A 23,587-nucleotide genomic window follows, 5' to 3' on the forward strand; every position below is an offset into this window, starting at 1 on the left:
CATGTTAAAACAGTTGTATAACTCCAACTGTGTTAAACTGTGACAGAATGTATACACACACGTCTGTACCAGTTGGGGCGTTGTGTCAAACGTGACTTTGACCTTTGTCCAACAGAGACGAGATATTTAATATTCAAACTGATAAACTTTATTGTTTTTTGTAAATATGCACTTATTCTGCAGCAGGTTATAATAACGTTAGGACAGTTTGGAAAGTGAAATTCTTTCCCATTCTTGGTTGACACCCAACTTCAGTGTCTCAACAGTCCCATGATGCACCTCTCTGGGGTTGATGCTCCATACTGTTCCACACGTGTTCAGTGGCAGACAGGTGTGGACTGCAGGCAGGTCAGTCAGGTACTTGCACTCTGTCACTACGGAGACACGCTGTTGGAACACGTCACAATCGCAGAGACTTCCCTTAAAAAGACGTCGTCTGGATGGCAGCATATGTTGCTCCAAAACCTGGGTGTACATCTCAGTAGATAAGAAGTGACCCATGATGCACCTCTCCATGCCATCACAGATGCTGGCTTTGAATTTTGAGCTGGTGACAGTTTGGTTGGTCCCGGAGGACAGGACGTCCATGATGGACTGGACAGACCACTTTGTGTCAGTCCGCCTCAGATGAACTCGGGCTCAGAGAAGTGGGCGGAGCCTGGTGGAGTCTGAACTGTCATTGGTAGATGCAGCCATGTGTCCAAAGTGTCCCTGAGCCCATGTAGTAATGTCCTTTATACAGTCATGTTGGTGTTAATGCATTGCAGTCTGAGGGGTCAAAGGTCATATAGCTTTGGTTTTCAGCCTTGACCCTTACATGCAGAGATTTCTGCATCTTTTGATGATGTTATGGATTATAGGTGTGACATCTATAAATTCTTGTTGAACTGTTGTCACAAAGTCATGAACGTCACGTCGTCCTTGCTCGTGAACAGCTGAGTCTTTCGAGGCTTCTTTCAAACTCAGTCATGAGACTTTAATCTGGGACCACTTCACCTGTTCACCTGTGGAATATGTCACACAGGTGTTTTTTGACCATGCCACAACTTCCCGGTCTTTTGTTGCCCCTGTTGCAGTGTCAAATTCAGAATGAGTGAATATTTATTTAAAAAACAAAACAAACAGTTTGAACATTGAAAATCTTTTGACTGGATTCAATTGAATTTGGTCAAAAAACATTTGCAAATTTGACGTTTTCTTTACCGTTTACACAGTGTCCCAACTTTACTGAATTTGGGGTTGCACATGAAGGTTACAGTTTAGGATTATTATCATTCATTTTTCCCCCCGATTGATTGGTTAATGATTTATGTAATAAAAATGCTCATCAGTGTTTTTTTTTAAGAGTCCAGGGTGATGACTGTAAATGTACATAATAAACTATAAATAAACTATGAATTATTATAACTAAATTATTATTTTAATATTAAATTAAAGTATTATTAATAATAATTATTGAATAAAATCAAATTATTAATTGAATCATTACATGAAATTAATTTTTAGATTATTAACACTTTAACTATAAAACTATAAAAACTATGAGTAATTATAGTTAAATTATTGTTAGTATTATTGTATTATTGTAAGTATCATTATTATTATTATTATTACTAATTCAGTAATTGTTGTTTCTACAATATTGTTGAATTATTATGATTAAATTCAATTATAAGATAAATTATTAAATTAAAAGAATTACTAAATTATTATTAATAATTATTGTAAAATTAAATCAAAATATTAATTGAATTATTACATGAAATTTATTATTAAATTATTAACACTTTATAAAACTATAAAAAACTATGAGTAATTATAGCTAAATTATTATTCAACTATTATTAAATTATTAGAAATAGGTTATTATTATTTTTATTACTGATTAAATTATTGTTATTACTAAAAAAAATGTGGAAATATTATTACATTTAATTAAATTATTAGTTAAATTACTATACTAAACTAAAGTACTATAACTATGGAAGACTACTAAAAGTACTAAAAATATTAAACTATAAATATATATACTATAAATATACACTATACTCTTAATAAAGTGTTTTTCGCAGCTCAAAGAAATTCAGTATGAAGTCACAGAAAATGAAAGAAAGCAGCAAATCTTCACACTGAGAGGCTGAAATCGAAAATGGTTGCAGATTAATGTTCTGTTGATTGACCAGTCGTTACAGCTCTAATGTTTGTACGAGATATATATTTGAGCCCAACTGATACTCTGATTTTTGAGGCTGATATTTTAGACATCTTTCTGGTGACAAAATGAGCTCGAACTATAAAACACAGAATTCAGAAAAATTAAAATAGAAAGCACAAAATCTTGAAACAAAACAACAGGAACGGGGAAAAACTTTAAATGGATTTTATTGGGTCCAGTGTAACGGAGGTTGACTTTCACCATATCTTTCCTATCTAACATACAGTGTACTTCACTGTCACTGATCGGACCACATGAACACTGATAGATCAGATCAGCTGATCGTATCAACTCTCTCTGTCTGTCAGTGACTGAAAACTGTGAACTGTGTGAGTCCGGAAACATTCAGCTTTACAGAAAAGAGCTGTGATTAAAGGGACAGCAGTCAGTCAGCTGTTATTACTGTAAACACACACACACACACACACACACACACACACAGAGCCCAGCCTGATAATGTCACAGAGTAAAGACGGACTAAAGTCTTCACAGGTTCACTCAGACCTGAGACCAGAGTCCTGGATCTGTTTTGATAAACACACTCTGCTGTTTTTAATAAAACAATATCATGTGTAAATATAAATATGTATTTATTATAATAATATGTAGTTTACAGTTTAAATTATATTGTTTAGTAGAAGAAACACACACAGAGTCTGAGTTCAGTGTTTGACTGTAAAGAGCAGAGAAGCTTCTAGATGTTCAGGTGAGGACTTGTTTTTGAGATATCAGCACAATCAGCTGTGTGTGTGTGTGTGTGTGTGTGTGTGTGTGTGTGTGTGTGTGTGCGTGTCAGCGTCTCTTGTGTCACTGCTAAACAGGACTAAAGGATTCAGAGCTGTTTGTACCTGCACCACTCTTATGTACAGTTCACACACACACACACACACCTGTAGTGTCAACACATATCACATATCAACATTTGGCCGAGGACTGTCCACGTCCACATACGACGTCCAAGGTACCCTGGGTGTATTGGTTGTTGACGTGCTTACAGTCTTTCAAAATAAAAGCACTACGTCGGTACAACACCGGGAACATTGGTTTCACAATCTCACTGTAAACGAACACCGGCCCCTGGGTGAAGTTGGCGTCTGTTGGACCCATCATACACCACTCCCACCTGCCCTACTTGAATTTCCGCCCCCTTAACTTTTGATGTTGTCCAGCCGCGTCTCCCCCTGACGCTGACAGGCACCATTAAACAATAATGGTGACCAGCCACGTTTGATGCCAACGTGGGCGGACGGCTTTTTTTTGTCAGTGGAATCACTAACCAAGCACCAGTGACTTCAGAGTGAGACCGAGTTGGTAGTGTTGGTTGGCTGTTGGATCGCATGTCAGTGTCTTTTGGGGTCGTTACTAGTCGCCCAAAAATTGAAAAAAATCAAATAAAAAAATTAGTCACAATACCCGAAATGTGTTGGTCCATACTAACACCAGTGAAATTTGACTCCTGCACCCAACACACACACACACACACACACACAATCAAAAGTTTATACTCATTCATTAATTCCTTTAACTTCCTGTGGTGCGTTCAGGAGCGTCTGACCTCAGTTTGACTCAGTGCTGCTGCTGCTGCTGATTGTTTTCCTCATGCATTCTGACTTCTTATGTGAGCGTGGAGATCTGCACAGATATGAGCTGACAGATAAACGTCAGCCGCTCTGCACAGAAGAACCGTCTGTTCTGCTCGACTGCTGGAGGAGGACGAGACGTATTATCCTCTCACTCATCGACGGGGACGATAAGATCAATGCGAGGGTCCACGCTGGGTCGAATGTCAGACAACATATTGAACTTTTTGTCAACAAGAAAGTGCTCTGCTCTTTTAACTTCCTGTCTACACAAGAGTCACATCTGTGTGTGTGTGTGTGTGTGTGTGTGTGTAACAGCTGGGATGTTTTGTGGATTAGACCCACACACAGAAGAAGAGTTATGAAATCAAATATTTGTGCGAGCTTCTGTTTAGAGAAAACTCTTCTCTCTGTCTGACCTCCATGTTAGTCTGGTAACAAATGTGTCACATCTGTTCACACTGTCAGTCGTCCTGTGAAGCCGCTGCAGAGTCTGAGGCCTCACATTCGGCTGCAGACTAACCCAGTGCTCGTATGAAGTCATGATCTAATAAAACTTCATCATCTGCATAAAAACAAATCCAAAGTTGTGTCTCTCCACGCAGCCTTGTTCACTGCAGCACACTGATGCAGCGTCACACATCGTCAACTAAACTGGAGCTGGTGATGCAAACTGGACACGTCACACAGACGGGAAAAGTAGTCACGTTCAGTCGATAAATGGAAAGATGCAGTGGCATTTGAACCTTTGAATCTGCCGGCTCGTGACATGAAACAGTTTCTCAATTAAAATAAAAAATAGCCAATCAGCACAGACTTAAACACGCAGTGCCACGGGTGGGACAAATGCTGTTGTCATGCTGTTTGCAGGTGTTTAGCGCATTAGCTAACGTTACGGCTTTAAAAGAAATACATGAATGCTTGTTGTTATTTTCCCACTGTGGGGCTGTCTCCATACAGCGGCCTCTTGAGCACAGTGAACATGATTTAAAAGTTCCATCAGCCACTGACAACAAAAAATAACAGCAGCAGTGAAGGAGGTATTTGTTGTCATGCATCAGTCCAGAGTTATGGTCATTTCTAAGTTACACATTAAAACCAAACTATTTTCTCCCCATCTGACCCGCCTCCTCTGATGACCGATGACCTTCAGCTCGCCTCCACTTTGTGTTTGAGGTGAAGAGAAGGACGGAGTGATGACAGACTTAGTGTTAAGATATAAACTGTGGAATTTACCCTCCACAAACTCCTGTTTCTTTAATCCTGGATCGTATTACCACAGCATCCTGTCGGCTCCGCGCAGCAGCAGCTCTGTGTCGACATGTTGCTGCAGGTTTTAGGTAGAAGGTGAAACATGAAACAGGAAGTCTACTTTAAAGAAAACTACCAAACATACACTCAGGTTAATGTGCTCCTTCCAGTCTGGATGATACAGTCAGCACGGTTCTCCTTCAGCTCAGTTTGTCAGATCTGATCCTGCTGTCTGAAAACAAAACACTGCAACAAAATTCTCACTGAGGAGGCGAGAAGACTGGAAACAACCAGACGTCAAATTATGGAGTTGAGGCCTGATTTGGCCTCCACAGGCGGCTGTGTCTGACCCTTACATTAGTGTCAGTTACTAACAGACTTACTAACAGCTCGCAGTGAGGACAGCCTGTTCACTGTTGCATAACTCCAGTCAGAGCCTTGTTAATATTCAGCAGCAGTCAATGATTAGCAGCTGATGGAGGTCTGAGCCATAAAACTGTTACTGGATGACTTCCTGTCAGAGACCACAGCGGAGGCTTCGCCCTGCTGATAATCACTTATCTGACACTTTAACACTCAGTTACAAACCTCCAGAGGGAAATAACTTCTCCAAATATGGAACTTCTTCACAGCTTTGTTAATTAAATTCATCGAGTGTTGATGACATTTGATGAGAACAAAATTTAATCTTTTATTATCATTATATGGACCAATAATTCCTCATTTCATAACCCAGAATAACCACCATGTTTTTCTTACCTCTATTACACATATTAAACATTTTAACCTAATTTATCTGAATGCTGTTTTGCAAAAATGAAATTTGTATGTGCTTATGCCCCGCCCACACACACACACACATTCTCATTGATGGATGAATTGGTTATTTATATTATTGTGGCGTACTGATTATGAATACAGTCCATCTGATGCTGGTTTTGTTTCATCACTGTAGCCAGTATCTCACTATTACTATCCTCATTCAGATTTTAAGAAGCTACAAATTATATTCAGCCACAAAATAAGTCTGAAAAGCTGCAAATCAGAACGAAGCACAGAGAGTTGTTGACTAGAGATGATACGCCGTCTCATGGCGGTCACTTCCTGTCAACGTTACAGATCAGAAGTACAGAGAGTCGTTGACTAGAGATGATACGCCGTCTCATGGCGGTCACTTCCTGTCAACGTTACAGATCAGAAGTACAGAGAGTTGTTGACTAGAGATGATACGCCGTCTCATGGCGGTCACTTCCTGTCAGCGTTACAGATCAGAAGCACAGAGAGTTGTCGACTAGAGATGATACGCCGTCTCATGGCGGTCACTTCCTGTCAGCGTTACAGATCAGAAGCACAGAGAGTCGTCGACTAGAGATGATACGCCGTCTCATGGCGGTCACTTCCTGTCAGCGTTACAGATCAGAAGCACAGAGAGTCGTCGACTAGAGATGATACGCCGTCTCATGGCGGTCACTTCCTGTCAGCGTTACAGATCAGAAGCACAGAGAGTCGTCGACTAGAGATGATACGCCGTCTCATGGCGGTCACTTCCTGTCAACGTTACAGATCAGAAGTACAGAGAGTCGTTGACTAGAGATGATACGCCGTCTCATGGAGGTCACTTCCTGTCAGCGTTACAGATCAGAAGCACAGAGAGTCGTTGACTAGAGATGATACGCCGTCTCATGGTGGTCACTTCCTGTCAGCGTTACAGATCAGAAGCACAGAGAGTCGCTGACTAGAGATGATACACCGTCTCATGGAGGTCACTTCCTGTCAACGTTACAGATCAGAAGCACAGAGAGTCGTTGACTAGAGATGATACGCCGTGTCATGGCGGTCACTTCCTGTCAACGGTATGTCTCAAATCCATACTTCTGTTAGTACACTTCAGTGTAGTACACTATGTTCACTACGTACTTCTTGCATGGTGCACTAATTTCTTGTCTCTACCATTTAGCACGTACCAGAAGAGACAACAGCTTTTTCTTTGTCTTCTTTTGAAACAGCAAGTTGCAAACTAACGATGGAGCTTTATCACCATCAGTTGACCGTTGTTTCCAGCCACACACAAACCAAACTTAGGCCACAACATTAGTGCTGATTAAAATGTGCTGCTGTAGCTAGGAGCAAGTTAGCTAGCTAGTGAGCGCTAACGTTATGTAGCAGGCTAACGTTACCTAAACATTACTGACAGCTTCTATTCACCAATTTGCTATTCTGCTACATCACAAAGATGGTGACTGTTGAGGGTGAGAAGTGTCCGTAATTCCACACTCAATTTTTGGACAGTTTTGTGTGCACTGGTAGCACCCTGCATTTTTCCATACTGTGCAATGTGAACGCTCTTAGCGCACTCAAAATATTAAGTGTTTAGTACAGAAATATGAGATTTGAGACACAGTACAGACACATTCATTCATTCATTCATTCATTCATTTTCCGTTACCGCTTATCCTGTTGGTGGTCGTGGGGGGCTGGAGCCTATCCCAGCTGACACTGGGTGAGAGGCAGGGTTCACCCTGGACAGGTCACCAGACTCACATTCACACCTACGGACAAATTAGAGTCACCAATTAACCTGCATGTCTTTGGACTGTGGGAGGAAGCTGGAGCACCTGGAGGAAACCCACGCTGACACAGGGAGAACATGTCGGAGCACCTGGAGGAAACCCACGCTGACACAGGGAGAACATGTCAGAGCACCTGGAGGAAACCCACACTGACATGGGGAGAACATGTCAGAGCACCTGGAGGAAACCCACACTGACATGGGGAGAACATGTCAGAGCACCTGGAGGAAACCCACGCTGACACAGGGAGAACATGTCAGAGCACCTGGAGGAAACCCACGCTGACACAGGGAGAACATGTCAGAGCACCTGGAGGAAACCCACGCTGACACAGGGAGAACATGCAAACTCCACACGTAAGGGTTCCCCCACCCCAGGTTTCAATCCCTGACCCCTCTTGCTGCGAGGCGACAATGCTAACCACTGAACCACTGTGCCACCCACAGCAGAAGTTATTTTTCCCACAGTTATACAATACAAGGAGATGATTATTATAATGTATTCCAGACTGGAGAAGTTTATGTCCTGAATGAAATCTTGCACAACATTTATTTGTAAAACCACTAAAAACTTTGTTTTCATGACAGAAGTCACGGAGTTTGTTCTCTGTGTGAAAACGAAATACTTTCTGGGAGGAAGATGAATGAACTGCAGCTCTGCCTGAGTTTGGTTTCAGTTTCTGCTCCTTTATTTTAACTTTAAAGACGTGTGTTGGTTACAGAGAGACAGACAGTCAGTATGTCTTTATGTGTGAGCAGATGAAAAGTTCAACAGAAAGAAAAAATGATACAAAGGAAGCAGAGTGAAACAGATTTGATCCAGCTGTGCCTGCAGGGAACGAGCCGGACGATCCTCTACTTATATTAGATATTCTGCCCTGAGACAGGGAGCTCTGTGATATCTCACATAACTGAGTATCTTTGTTTTTACTGTTGATCTGAACTTTGACGTTTTCTGATGTTTTACAGGATTAAAGTTAGCTAAAAAGCAAACGACTTCAGACTGAAAATAAAGCAGTCATTGTACTTTAGATATATTTTGACGCTAATACTTTCATACATTTACTTAACAATTTTAACGCAGGACTTTTCCCTGTAAGAGAGTATTTCTGCTCTGTAGTGTTACAACTGTTACTGAACACTCTGTATCTAACGGAGTTTCCAGTTTTTGTTATGGGATAGTCATGCCCATCACATTCTCATGAACGTGATGTGTCAAGAACACCTTGAGGAATTTTCTTCAAATTTGGCACAAACATCCTTCTGGACTCAAGAATGAACTGATTCGTTTTTGGTGGTCTAAGGTCACTGTGACTTTGCGTCCGTCTCATTCTCGTGAACGTGATGTCCAATGAACACCTTGAGAAAATTTCTGCAATTTGGCACAAACATCCTTGTGGACTCAAAAACAAACTGATTAGAATTTGGCGGTCAAAGGTCACTTTAACTTTGCGTCAATCACATTCTCATGAGCATGATATCTCAAGAAAGTCTTGAGGGAATTTCTTCAAATTTGGCACAAACGTTCACTTGGACTTCGTGATGATTTGATTAGAAATTGGCAGTCAAAGGTCAAGGTCAGTGTGACTTCGCATCCGTCTCATTCTCGTGAGCGTGATATCTCATGGACGCTATCAGGAAATTTCTTCAAATTTGGCACAATCGTCCACATGGACTCGATGATGGACTGATTAGAATTTGGTGGTCAAAGGTCACTGTGACCTCACAGAACATGGTGCGTGGAGGTGAACAACTGCAAGGTTGTAATTGTAGTTTCTACACTTAAACCTCTTTGAGAAAACTGCCTGCAGGATGTATTTGAGCTGAAGAGGTGATAAGTCAGAAATCCATCAGTGCATCATCTGATGTTTTCGCTCTTTGTATGATCAGTTCTACAAACTCCAGAGACCTTCAGCACAAACACCACTCTGTACTTTGAGTAGATCTCTGTATATGTACTGCATCTATATATAAAAGTGTTTCTGTATGAAGAAAGTTGGATTATATTAGTCTTGTGGGGTTTGTCTGAAGGAGGAGCAGCTGAGGGAACCGACAGGCGACCAGAGAGCAGAAAAATGTGAATGCAGAGCTCGGATTACTGTGCGCACACACTCACACAATACTGCTACTGTTCACACACACACACGCTGAGGATGTACAGTATATTAAAGGCACCTCAGTAGGTCCCTTCTTAGATCAGCTCTTCGCTGCACATAGATGCTCACATAAAGCCCGTCTCTCCTCCAGGTGTATCTGAGCAGGTAAACTCTGACTCAGCAGCTTCAGTTTCAGTCACAGAGTTCAGTGTTTTCTGCTTCAGCCAACAGAAACTTCAGCAGAGAGACAGAGAAAAGTTTTCACATCTGTGGAACCTTAAGAGACAGATAGAGACTGAAAACAGAGCTGAAGGAGACAGAATGTTGGACACAAGGACTCCTGATGAATCATCGTGTTGTTCTGTAACTGCTGGATGTGGAAACAAAGAACATGAGTTAAGCACCACCAGTTTATAAGGTGGTGAACATTCAGATACAGCTTGTTCTGGAAGTCAGTCCATTCATGTAGCTTCAGGACAACCCTCCCAAAAAGTTCTCCAGCATCTTTACTTCATTTACTTTAGCTAAATATCCAGAAACATTCCTCAAGTTAAACCCTCTGAGGCTGAGTCAGTCAGGATTGCAAAAGCACTCATTTTTCTCTTAAAGCCGGGGGAGACAGAAAACGGCAGAGCACCCTCCTCCTGCAGCTCTGCCCTCTCTGTCCAAAGCCCCACCCACTAGACAACCACAGACACATGCACGCATGTCATACCGTAACCCAGTGTTTCCCAAACATTGATTTATTTGATGTTATTTCACCGTGGAGCTGTGCACAGTTAATTTAATCAGCGCCTCCTCGCCCCTCTCTCTCTGTTTATCAGACCACAAGAGAGACAACAATTAGGTGTTCGCCACCCCACGGTCCCTCCGCCTCACTGTGGGCTGCTTCCCCGGGAGAAGAGCTGGCAGCAGCTCTGGAAACGGACCTTCAGTCGGCAGCTGTAGTGGCTCAGCAGAAAGCCCCCAGCATCGGGTGTCACAGCAGGCTGGTTGCCAGCAGCAGTGCTGAGTCTAACTTGTGTAACGGCAGCAACAGAAAGTTTGCTGATCTGGCAGGGAGTCGGGGCTGTCTGGTCCCCCAGAGCTGGGGATTCTTACTGGCTGATTACCACAGCTGCAGATGAGGGTCTGTCCCCGGAGCTGCCGCCCGCTCTCGTCTTGGTGAGGTGCTCCGTAGCGGCTCGAGGCTCTAGCTAATGTTAGCTACATAAACATGAACTATAAGCTGCAGCCGTTAGCCTTTAGCTCTGGTTAGCAAGGGACTAAAGTACTAGCCATCTCTGAAACATGTTGCTGATACTGACACACGTTTTATTTCGTTTATTGTCAGACTCTTTTACTGTTAAGACCGTTCCAGTTGCTTTGCAGTGTAGACAGTAGTTGCCAGTTGGCGAAAGAACGGCCAATAGGAATCCCCTCTCTCTGAAATGACTTGTGATTGGACAAAGTCTCCTGAAAACAAGAGGAGGAGCAGAAGTCCAGTTATAATATGTTCAGAGGTTATTATGGGATTTCTGCCTCAGTGACGTCCAAATCAAATCGCCTTCCCCAGCTTTAATAATGTTCCGGTAACAGATTTATTCCAGGACTTTAAAAACTGTCCTGCAGCCATTATATGTTGGTATGAGGAGAAGGGCGGAGGTGGGTGGGGCTTCTTCCAGCTGGAACAGATTTCCTCTAAAGCTGAAGGTGAACAATAAGAGCTGTGTTTCTGTGTGGAGGGGCACACCATGTATATGGGTGGTAGGTGCGGTGTGTGTGTGTGTGTGGACATTTTCTACATGACATATAGGGTCTACATATGTGTGTGTGTGTGTGTGTGTGTGTGTGTGTGTTGTTATAGCTGTGTTTTACAAGCTCCAGTGTCGTCTGGTTTAAAGGTGCTCAAAGTGCTGATATATCACTTTACAGTGGTCACACCCTGACTCTGTGTGTGTGTGTGTGTGTGTGTGTGTGTGTGTGTGTCCACTGGTCTCATTAAAACAAACCTCCACTATGTAACTGACAGTCTGGACCAAGTGGCAGCATTCAGGGCTGAGAAATGAAGCCGACGCTGAAGTGCTAAAACCTGCAGTTCCTCTAATGTCCACTAGAGGCTGGCTCCTACAGTGAGTCAGTCCCCACAGACCTCCATGTTAACATGTTTACAGTCTGGTACAAAAACAGTTTTGGTCTCTGGAGATAATTCCAACATTCATGACGACTGTACGAGGCTGAATTCTGAAAAAAACACCTAGAGGGATTTTTTTCAAATTTTGCACAAACATGTTTGACTCAACAGTGAAGTGAGTAGATTTTGCTGGTCAAAGGTCACTATGATCTCACGTCCATCTCATTTTGTGATTGTGACATATCCAGAACGCCTTGAGGGATTTGTTTTTCAAATTTGGCACAGACGTCCACTTTGAGTCAAAGATGAACTGATTACAATTTGGTGGTCAAAGGTCAAGGTCACTGTGACCTTGGGTCCATTTCATTCTCCCAAACGCCTTGAGAGAGTTTCTTCAATTTTGGAACGAACATCCACTTGGACTGAAGAATAAACTGATGGGAGTTTGGTGACCAAAGGTCAGAGGTCACTGTGACCTTGCATCCATCTCATTTTGTGAATGTGAAAACTCCAGAATGCCTTGAGGGATTTTTTTCAAATTTGCCCCAAACTGAGAATGGATTGATTGGAATTTGAGGGTCAAAAGTCAAGGTCACTGTGACCTTTTTTGTCTCATTCTTACCAACATGATATTTCAAGAATGTCTTGAGGAAATTTCTTCAAATTTGGCAAAAACGTCCTCTTAGACTCCGCAACGATCTGATCAGATTTTGGTTTTAAAGGGTCAAGGTCACTGTGACCTTGCATCCATTTCATTCTTGTGAGTGTGAATCTCAAGAACAGAATTTCTTTAAATTTGACACAAAGGTCCACTTGGACTGAACTTATCTTCATGGTTGAAGGTCAAAGGTCACTGTGACCTCACAAAACGTGCTTTTGGCCATAACTTAAACATTCATTCACTAATTCTGACAAAACTTCACACAAATGTCTAACAGGATAAAATAATGAAGGTCAGAAGGTCAAAGGTCAGCTTGACTGTGACATCATCATGTTCTAACGTCATATTTCAGGAACAGAAGGGGAGACATTTGGTCAGATACTGAATTGGTGACTCTAATCTTGAAACTGTGCTGATTGTATAGATCTTCTGTGTGTGAAGCATCCATGTTTTCACTGACATGGATGGAGACTGTCAGAGACACTGGACTGGTGGGCGGAGTCATACAACCACAGGGTGGACTGGTGGGCGGAGTCATACAACCACAGGGTGGACTGGTAAACAAAAAATAAAGATTATCCAGAAGGTGCAAATTAACCGCTGCGTCCGCCGTGTGAAGGAACAAGTTTGAACTCTGCAGAGAGTCGACAACACAAATGAGATCATCCTCACAACAAAGAGCAGTTTACAGTAAAGAGTGAGTCTGTGTGTGAGAGGAAACTCAGTCAGACAGCTGACGGCGTGGGAACCAGAGTCCACAGGTAGAGAAGGATCAACACACACTTCCTGACAGTTTACAGGAAACTCCAGCAGCTCACCTGACGCTGACCTGTGAGCATGTGTTGAGGCTTCTCTGACCTCTGACCTCTGAGCCCAACGCTGCCGCAGGAACCAAACCAGGAACATGAAAGAGCAACAAGCCGAGATGTTCCTGTCACATTCCTCTGTTTATAGACATGATCTTCCTCTGGGCTGCCACTGTGTGTGTGTGTGTGTGTGTGTGTGTGTGTCTTCCTCTGTCGCCACTGAGGTGGACCAACAAGGCAACATCTGGATGCCTCACATCCTCGCTCTTATTTTGAAAGAGTAGCCCCGGAGAAGCCATCTCCTCTGACGCAGCAGTTGGAGCAGGAGATTTCACTTCCTGTCCAACAGTGTGTGTGTGTGTGTGTGTACTTCCTGCAGTGACAGTGTGTATTATCAGGCTGCAGCAGTATTATGAAGTGATGAATAACTGAGTCATATTTCCGCTCTGATTATCCTGCGTCTGTTTCTGGTTTGACTTTGTGTAAACTTCATTTATTACAGTTGTGTTTTTGTTCTTCTTTAAACCCAGCAGAGGTGGAGGAAATCTTTACAGACTTAACTGCAGTAAAACTATGAATAAAAGAAAGAACAGACTCAAGTAAAGTCCAGGCACCTCAGAACTGGTACTTGAGTAAATGTATTTAGTGACGCTGCACCACTGAAGGTGATGAATATGAAGAAAAGTTGTCGCTGTAATTAGTTGAGACTCTTCTGTCAGTCTTGATGATGTCATCGCAGCGAGAAGTCCCCGCTCTGCTGCTGTGACATCATCAGCTGTCAGTCAGCGAGGATCCTCCCTGACTGACCTCAGAGCAGCTCGACAGTCCCTGATGGCGTACGCTGTCTGTGGGCTGTTTGTCCCTCAGGGCGGACTGACAGGTTCCCATCGACACCCTGCTGATGTGTGTGAGAAAAGTCAGTGTTCGTCTTCGTCTTCGTCGTGGGATAAAAACACATCTTCCTCTGTTCTTGTTGGTGAACTGCAGAATAAACAAAGTTAGAATTCAGTGTTGAAGTTTCGAACATGTGGGTGAAAATAATCCTGACAGAGAATGAGAGGTGACATGACATCAGCCCGACCCCACAGACATAGGAAGAGATGAAAATGGGCGTCAGGCAGGACGACTGTTATCCCGCGTGGACAACAACCAACACCTCAGAGGCAACAGAGAAAAGGTCACAGCTGATTTTTGGGTTGAACGTACGACCCATGTCCTATTCTTGTGAACGTGATATTTCTATGAATTCGGTAAAAACATCTACAAGGTCAGTGTGACCTCACAAAACATTTTTTTGGCCATAACTGCAGAATTCATTCAATAATTATGACAAAGCTTCACACAAATGTCTAACAGGATAAAATAATGAAGGTCAAAAGGTCAAAGGTCAGCTTGATTGTGACATCATCATGTTTTAACGTCATATTTCAAGGGGAAGGGGAGACACAAAGTCATGCACATGATCAGCGCTGCTTCTGCGTCATTGGGCCCGTACAGCAGGCTACTTCCTGTTTAGCACCCCGCTAACTTGAATGGGGATTAAAAAACTGTGGCTCTTCTAGACTTCTGAAATGTTATTGGACTGAACGGATCAAACTCTGATAGTGAAACAAATCATTTTGCGGTGGGTTCTTAGCTCAAAAAAAAAAAAAAAATGTAACCACCGATTTACAGCCAGATACCCTCGACTTACATTTCAGCCCTTTCCCCGTCAGCAGCGTGACTTTATTTTCAAACCTCCATACCAAAGCACAGGGACCAGTGTGTGCGGCATGTGTTCACTTTATGGAGTTTACAATACTTATTACAGATGTTTACAGATATTTCTCAGCGAGGACGAGGAGGATTATCAGTCAGTTAAATGTCTGGAATATAAATGTGCTGAAACCTCCTGAAGTCTCTCAGTGTTTGAGAGTCGAGCAGAAACTGATCAGTGATTCTGTGGGAACCTCGGTCCCTCTGTCTGTCTCCCTCAGGGCTGCTTTGATGTTCAAATCAAACGAACCTACGCAGATCAGTGTGTGTGTGTGTGTGTGTGTGTGTGTGTGTGTGTGTGTGTTGTGGGTGCTGATGTTCACCTCTGGGACTTGATGAACAGCTGTTAATGCTAATCAGTCAGAATAAAGAGGGCTCATTGTGGAGTATCTAGCCTTTAAAGACTCTGAGAAAAGAACTGCAGTGAAAACACGTAACAAGTGTTCAGATCTACTGAAGTCAAAGTATTAACACGACACATCAAACTCTATCGTACAGAAAATGTACAGAGTTGTAATCTCTGATGTCGTACGTCTCCCCTTCTCCTTCAGTCCTGGAGATCCTGCAGCTGGTGAAAAAGCGGGACCTGCTGTTGGCCGACACACACATCCTGGAGCTGGAGCAGGAGTGTAACGAGTCCTTGGCGGCCGAGCGTGCCGCCGGGCCGCAGCCGGAGGACACCACCAGCCCCAGCGTCAAAGACGGCGGGCGGAGGAAGGCGAAGGACGTGGAGCTGCTGTACGAGGAGCTGCAGAAGGAGCTGTGGGCCGTTGTCAGGGAGTCTCTGAGGTCCCCGACGGCCGGGCCAAACCTGGGCCTGGTGGTGCAGGTGAGGACTGCTGTTACCATGGCAACAGTCGTGGTAACAGTGGGGATGGGGAACAAAATCTTTTACTCAAGTAAAGTTACTTGTGTATTTACTGGGTAACAGGTCTTTAGGTGACCCGTCTGTCTGTCCGTTTGCAGGTGCTGCAGCAAGAGGAGCAGGTGGACAAAAACTGGGCCGTAAGTGAGGCTGCGGCCCTCGGGGGCCCGAGGCCCCGCCGTCTGAAGCAGAGGTGGAGGGAGGCGGTGGACGAGGCGGCTGACGGCTCTTTGCCTCAGAGGGCCGAGTTCACAGCTGGAGAGCTGGACAAGTACCTGGACCGGCTCCGAGCTCGGGTGGTGGAGGACCTGGGGGCCGCCAAGAGGAACGTGGTGTCCATCTACCCTGAAGACTACCAGCCCTTCCAGGTGAGACAACACCTGGGCAGGAAAACCGAGGGGTGTTTTCACAGAGGATCTTAACCTTTTAAAAGCTGACACCCTGCAGACACTCGCTGGAGATGTTGTTTGCATGATCCTGTTTAGATAATTGCAAAAGGCGTCTGAATGCAGCACAAGAAAAGTGACGGCGCTTCAAGTTTCAAAGGGTTAAATACGTCTAAAATAAAAACCATAATAAAGAGAACATTCATTCTGTTTGTTGCAGAGGTCACATCATGACCTCACATTACCTTACATGCAGTTGCAAACATGGTATTTCGCTGTAATATGCTGGTAATCCCCGTTATGGCCACGAGAGATTGTTGTTTGCATGATCCTGGATATATATTGATCTGGAATAAAAACAACAACAGGTAGAACATTCATACTTTTTGCAGCAGAAAGCCAAGATTTCTGTTTCCCCCGTCATCTTGTCATTACCTTATGTTACCTCACCTCATGTCACATGCAGACAAAGTATTTCACCTTAAATGTGCCAGAATTTCTCCAGGAATTTCCCATAATAGGAGATCATTGTTTGCATGATCCTTTTTTGTACCGCGGAGTTCAAAGGGTTAATTACACAATGATACCAATAAATATATGATAATAATCCTGAGCAGATATTATAGCCGGTTTATTATTCCATTTCTGTGGCAGAGTTCAAAGTATCTAACTCAGAGTTTCCTCTTAGGATGTACTAAGGTCTGACCTTTAACCCTGTGACCTGTCAGGTGTACGTGCAGAGCTACCACCAGGCGGTTGCTAGGCGACTGGAGGCCATCACTGACAACCAGCTGGAGATCACTGACATCTACTCCCTGCTGGACTGGCTGCACAACATCTACAAGAGGTACACACACATATTCACACAGAAGGTTCCAGGAACTGAGGAACGAAAAGTTTCTCTTGTGACTTCCTGTTTGTGTTTCCCCGTCTCTCAAAGAGCAACGTGTCGCCAGGACATCAGTGGCCGAACATAAAGGTTTATGAAGTTTGCTACGTGCACTGACACCTGAATATTAAGCAAACTTAACAACAAACATGAGGTGATACTGAAACAAACAGCAGCTGTGCCGACGCCTGGTACAACAGATGTCCACTGCGGGGTGCCCCAGGGGTCAGTGCTAGGTCCAATTCTCTTTTCAATTTACATGCTCCCTCTTGGCCATCTTATACATGATATCAGTTTCCATTTGAACGCAGATGATACTCAGATCTATTTACGCTGTGATCCAACAACTAACTAAAACAAAATGCTGTTAACCTGCTAAACTGCCTGTGTGACGTTCACATATGGATGTTACAAAATTTGTTGCAGCTTGATGCTGATCAGACAGAGATGTTGATCATAGGACGAATGTTCATATGTTAAACAGTCTTGGTTCTCTGTCCCAATCAATAACTCCACGCTGAGTCATTTTTGATCAAACCCTCAGTTTAGACAAACATGTAAATCCAGTGGTTCAGTCTGGCCTCCACCATCTCAGAAATATTCCCAGGATCAGATAATTCTTTTCTAACAAACATCTGGAAACTGTTATTCATGCATCATAACCAGTGGATTGGATTATTGTAGTTCCTCGCTCTCTGGCATCAGTAAAAAATCCCCTGCCGCCTCCAGCCCCAGAATCTTGACTCAGACTACAAAACATGACCACTTCACACTGATCCTGGCCTCTCTATGCTGGTGATCTGTTGCTTTTTGAATTGAATTTAAAGTTCTATTGATTACTTACAAAGCCCTGAGAGGCCTCACTCCAAGTTATATAACAGATCTTTTATTGCCCTTATTGTCCCGCCCGCATTCTGAGATCCTCTGATGCATCTTTTCTTGTTGTTCTAAGGTCTAAATGACTTCATGGAGGCGATAATGCTTTTGCAGTTCAAGCTCAAAATACTTTTGTTGGCATTGTTGCCTCAAAGCAAGAGCATTCCTGGTTTGAACCCTCAGCTGGGGGAGCCCCTATGTTTGGAGTTCCAGTGTGGGTTTCCTCCAGGTGCTCCAGCTTCCTCCCACAGTCCAAAGACATGCAGGTTAATTGGTGACTCTAAATGGTCCGTAGGTGTGAATGTGAGCGTGAATGCTTGTCTGAGCGGAAAAAAAAAGTCCAAAAAAGTTAATAACTTAAAAATTATGGTGAAAAGGTAGTTTCTTGCAACCCTAGAATTAAGGTAAAAATATTCACAAACAAAAAAACACTTCTGGTTGCTGATAAGTAGTGTTTAACTTTTGATTTCACACTAAAAATGAAAACCCTCGGCGTGCACTGCAGCGCAAGCAGACAGATAAGCGACTCAGAGCAGCATGTGTCACTGACACCAGACTCAGAGCGCAGCGGACTGGTGGAAAATGTCACCATCAGCATATTATTTTACATCAATAAAATCTATTTTATCATTATTTTGAGTCACATTGTTGAAAGAATTTAGTCGTCTGTGTTCAAGCAGGATAATAGGTCTCCATTCATTGCACGTCGGGCTTTATATTTCCTTGTCGGAGATGTTTTCTTTTTTAATTACATGATAGCTCTTCTCCCTTAACTCATCAGTAAAGAATACCTTTGTCCATTTCAAACAGCCCGTGGCAATAATAATATCTCTGTTCTCTGATTTACTGTGAAACTTTTTTAGGCAATTCATGCAACAATCAGACCAGATGACTTCTTTACTCGGCCTAATGGGGCCGGCCTTTATTTGTCAACCAACCAAAAACAATCCAATTAAAAACACAAACTGGAACTGGAACATGAAATCTTACATGCCCAACAGACATTGCTTCTCGTTCTTTGAGTTCACATGTGTCTAAAGGGGAAAAAAAACAACCGTAAACGGACAGCATGATTAAAATTGCACAAACAAAAAGTAGCAGAGTGGCGGGGTTAGTGTCGCGTTCAAGGTCCCCCCAAAAAAAAGGGGAGAAAAATAAGGCAGAATATTCGAATTTTGTTTTTCACAATCGAATCCCGTGCCATCGAACGAAGCTTCGAAGCTTTGCATTTTTGGGTCAGCCCTATTTACAGTATTATGTGATATCATGATATTGGCTGCATTACCTTCATTATTCATCCCCAGAGGTTACCGCCTGGTGGAGTACAGCTCTAGTTTTTGTCAGGAAGCCGACAGTAAACAAACTACAACAAATTTCTGTAACTTGTCCCTGTGTTAAAACTAGCTGAATACAAAAGTGACATCTGTGTTTGACCGATGGAGCCAGGACGTCTTTCACACCTGAAACTGTCCTACAGGAACTGTATTTAGCTCCTGATTCCTCCGGTGGATTCACAGGATTGGTCTCTTATAAAAGTTGTTGTTCCTCTGGAGGAGTTCCTGTGTGAGTTTGTGTTTGTTCACACATCATGTTCACTGTGTGTGTGTGTGTGTGTGTGTGTGTGTGTGTTTCAGAGACGTTCTGGGGACGGTGTGCATCACGAGTCCATTCAGCCGCGCTCAGCTGAGTCCTCTGCTGCCTGCGGAGACTGTGGACAGACTGGAGCTGGACTGTCTCAACTCTGTCAGGGTGAGACACTCAACTGTATTTCATCCCAAAAAAAATTGGCATCATACATTTCTGCAAAGCACAGATATGTCACATTCACCCGCTATTATGCAGCAGATACGTTGAACAAGGCTGTGGTTAATGTGTAGTTAGATTTAGGCACAAAGATCATGTTTTGGCTTAAATACCCAGTGTTGGGGTCACAGCCATGTCTGTAAAATATGGCCATTTTTCATGCCACTGTCCCCGCTGGAAAAAAGTGATGGTCACTTAAAAACACAGACGTCTGGTGTATAAAAAGTTGCTGGATCACTCACACACTACATCACTTTGGAAACCTTGTTACGATACTTACGAAATGTACAAATGTGACATGTTGGTGGTTTGCAGAAACTTACAATGCCAACATTTTTCTGGCGGACAGGGCTACTTTATTCAAAACAAAACAAAAGAGATGACGAGGAGAAAGCTCACAGTTGTTTCTGTCCATCTGAGGAGACATGACCAACAGTTCAGGTTTGACAAAGTTAAAGTCCAAGTAGTAAAAGTGTCCCTTAAGTTGAACAAGTTGAATAAGGACATCTGAGTGACGCCAAAATATTGATCTGAGGAAAATGCAGAGCTGAATGAAATGTATCTGCCTCATTTATTTGTCTCCAAGAGGACAGCTTGTCCATGAGGATTAACATGAGGTGAAATGTTCGGGGGTCACGGCTTCCTGTAGGGTTGGAAGATGTCTTTAAAACTTGTGAACTTTCCTGCAGCTTGTGGTTAAAGATGAAGTTGCGTTTCTTTTGACCCCCGGCTCCTCCCTCTGCGTGCAGGCTAAAGTGACCACAGAGCTGACTCAGGTCCTGGACGAGGAGGAGAAACGATGGATGGAGACGCTGCACATCGAGGAGTATCAGATCACTCTGGCCAAGACCGTCATACAGGTACAGGACACACCTTCCTCCTCCTATGTTACCATGGTTACAGCAGGTATATGTGTGTGTGTGTGTGTGTGAGCTGACCACCCGGCAGCACTGATCAGTGTTTCCTGCCTGTTTTAAATAAAGGTTATTGAATCAAGAGTGAAGTGTTACATAAAGGTGGATTCCCCTGTGTTTTCAGTGCTGATTGTTTTCTGAGTGTTTCCTTTAACTGAAGCCAAAGTCAACATCGAGCACTTCCTGATTTTACACACACACACACACACACACACACACACACACACACACACACAATAACATCATTCATTGAACAAGCTGGCGCCCTCTGGTGGTTTAAAGAAGTATTACAACAAGAACAAGCTCACACAGGACAGTTTAAAGGTCCAGTGAAAAGGACACAGTGTCCTTGAATGTGCCAGAAGCTTCACAAACCCTGAAAAATTAATTAAAACACACTGAATCCAGAAGATCTGAATCAAGCAATGTATTGCTGTGATGATTTCCATTTAACCTCCTGAGACACGAACTTTAGTTTGGTATGCATTTTTCATTTCTCCTCACTATTTGGGATCAGTAGGACCCGATAAGTATAAGAAACTAAACATTATCTTTGAACAGGAAGTAGTTTTTTCAAAACACGATGGCCTCATATGAGGACAGTTTATTTGACTTTAAAATAACATGAGGATGTCAGTGTGATAATATTTGTGTTTAATGGGTTAAAACGTGAAGTTAGTTCTCACCTCTGTGGTTTTTTAAGGCTCCTGCAGTTTCTGTGTTCTGTGCACAAAATTCTGTCTCTTTTCAGAGTTACAAAATGAATAAATATATCTACAAAAGAAATGATCCTGACTTTGTGTTTGTTGTCTCAGAGGCTGCAGGTCGATCTGGAGCGTTCGGCCTCCATCAACAGCAGTTTGGGCTCCAGAGTGGCTCAGTGCAGCCTCAACGGCCTGGCTGACTTCCTGTACAGGTGCACGTATGAACTTTATGATCTTCTGTTTCGTGGCTTCAGAGAGGTTACTTACTGATCAGAATTCTGACACTCGTGCGTGTAACTGTTTCAGCTTCCAGCGTAAAGCAGAGATGTTTCATGAAGGGATGCAGTTCGGCATGTTTGGAGACAACGAGGACGGATATGTGTCCAAAACCATCGCTCTGGTCAACTGCTGCCCTCCATTCAGGTACAAACAGGAAATCAACTGTCACTGCATCAACTAATGAGCTTCACAGAACATGTTATCTCTTTGTATGTGACGTTATCCCCTTCATACGAGATGCTGTCTCCAACATACTTTACATTTTACTGTTGTGCTTCATTTTTCATTTCATCGTCAGTTTTTGTTTTCCGATTTAACTCTGTCACTCTTAAGTATTGTGAAGTTTGAGACCATGATCTTGACCTGCTCTCTGCAGTCAAAGCTCCTGTTACTTTGTTGTTCCCAAATTAATCAGAATCACTGAGCTGAACCACCGCTGACCTGTGACATTAACGATGTCCCCGCACTTAATTAATGACGTTATTAATTCTCAACTTTAGTTTCATTCCACATTTTATTTGTTTGTAGACTGTCCTCACTTGGTGGTGTGTGATCATGGTCCCTGTTTAGTAATGTGTGTGTGTATGTGTGTGTACAGAGGGTTTGTGCAGCGCTGTGCTCAGTGTGACCCGTCGGTCAGCGAGGACTCTCTGCGTCGAGCCAATAAAGCTCTGGATCACATCGTCCAGCAGGGAATCAGAGTCCTGTCTGAACGGCTCTACCTGCACATCAGGGTACTAATACACACACTGAACCACACACACACACACACACACACTCATGAATACACAGAAACATGCCAGCAATAAGTCAGTATCTTTATGACTGTGACCTGTGACTGTCGGCACTCGAGTCGAGTGTTTGTCCTCTGGTCTCTTTTCTCTGAGTTGTGTGGAGGCCACTCCTCTGTTGTCTCTGTATCAATAAAGCTTTCTCAATTCAATTTAATTTTTAACTTTCATTTATTCCTCGAGTGTTTGTCGAAACACTCAGAGTCAACAGCCGGACAACACACACACACACACACACACACACACACACACTCACAGACAGTTGAGTTTAGACAGTTTGTGTCTCACTTTTTAAAACAATGAAATCCAGAGTGTTTTACAGATGACATCACCACATATCACACAGTCACAGTTAAAATGGTGTAAAGTTTAATAATCTATAATCTGGTGTGTGCGTCTGTCAGCCGTTCTTTGAGCGCCTGGTGAAGAGGAAGTGGCTGAGCAACACGGAGGCGTACGAGCAGATCGAAGCCGTCATCAAAGAAGACTTTAAGAAGTATCACAGGATGGACAGTCCTCCCTACCAGGTACACACACACTCTACATGGCCACACGTATGTGGATTGTTATTATTACTATATTAATCAAACGTATTAGATATTGAACGAACCCTCCCCCGCTCTCTGTGTCTCCGTCAGCTGCTGGTGGCGGAGGTGCACCGGCGGGTGGTGATGGAGTACCTGCGCTCGGTCATGCGAGGCAGAATCATCTGCACCTCCATGAAGATGAGGAAGAGGATGGCCAGCCGGCTCAGAGAGGAAGGCAAACAGATCAAAGTCCTCTTCAAAGATCTGGTCAGTGTTCGAGGTCAAAGGTCAATGACCTGGTGCCCCTCAGAGGCTTTAGTGTTTCAGTTACAGCTCAGTGGTTCATGATCCTGTCTGTCTGTCTGTCTGTCTGTCTTTCAGGAGTCTCCGTCCAGCTGGTTGGACAACGCCCTGTCCCACATCTCAGAGATCATCCAGCTGGAGGATGTCCCCTCCATCCAGATGGAGGTCGGCGTTCTGGTCCGAGAGTTTCCAGACGTCAGGTGC

General features: G+C 43.4%; 1 protein-coding gene across 2 annotated transcripts in view; it reads left to right on the forward strand.

Moving 5' to 3' along the window:
- Positions 1 to 23,587, forward strand: part of LOC117259349 (exocyst complex component 3-like protein 2) — a 57,554-nt gene that overhangs the window by 29,928 nt on the left and 4,039 nt on the right. For both annotated transcript variants that reach the window (XM_078167406.1, XM_033630629.2), the window contains exons 4-14: positions 15,598 to 15,875; positions 16,013 to 16,279; positions 17,026 to 17,144; positions 19,697 to 19,811; positions 20,615 to 20,725; positions 21,595 to 21,695; positions 21,790 to 21,906; positions 22,361 to 22,496; positions 22,958 to 23,080; positions 23,192 to 23,347; positions 23,462 to 23,583. In XM_078167406.1, the coding sequence (XP_078023532.1) occupies positions 15,598 to 15,875; positions 16,013 to 16,279; positions 17,026 to 17,144; positions 19,697 to 19,811; positions 20,615 to 20,725; positions 21,595 to 21,695; positions 21,790 to 21,906; positions 22,361 to 22,496; positions 22,958 to 23,080; positions 23,192 to 23,347; positions 23,462 to 23,583 (1,645 nt within the window). The remainder of the gene's footprint in view (positions 1 to 15,597; positions 15,876 to 16,012; positions 16,280 to 17,025; positions 17,145 to 19,696; positions 19,812 to 20,614; positions 20,726 to 21,594; positions 21,696 to 21,789; positions 21,907 to 22,360; positions 22,497 to 22,957; positions 23,081 to 23,191; positions 23,348 to 23,461; positions 23,584 to 23,587) is intronic.

The sequence above is a fragment of the Epinephelus lanceolatus genome, chromosome 4, assembly GCF_041903045.1.
Source record: "Epinephelus lanceolatus isolate andai-2023 chromosome 4, ASM4190304v1, whole genome shotgun sequence".
In the NCBI taxonomy this organism is placed as follows: domain Eukaryota; kingdom Metazoa; phylum Chordata; class Actinopteri; order Perciformes; family Serranidae; genus Epinephelus; species Epinephelus lanceolatus.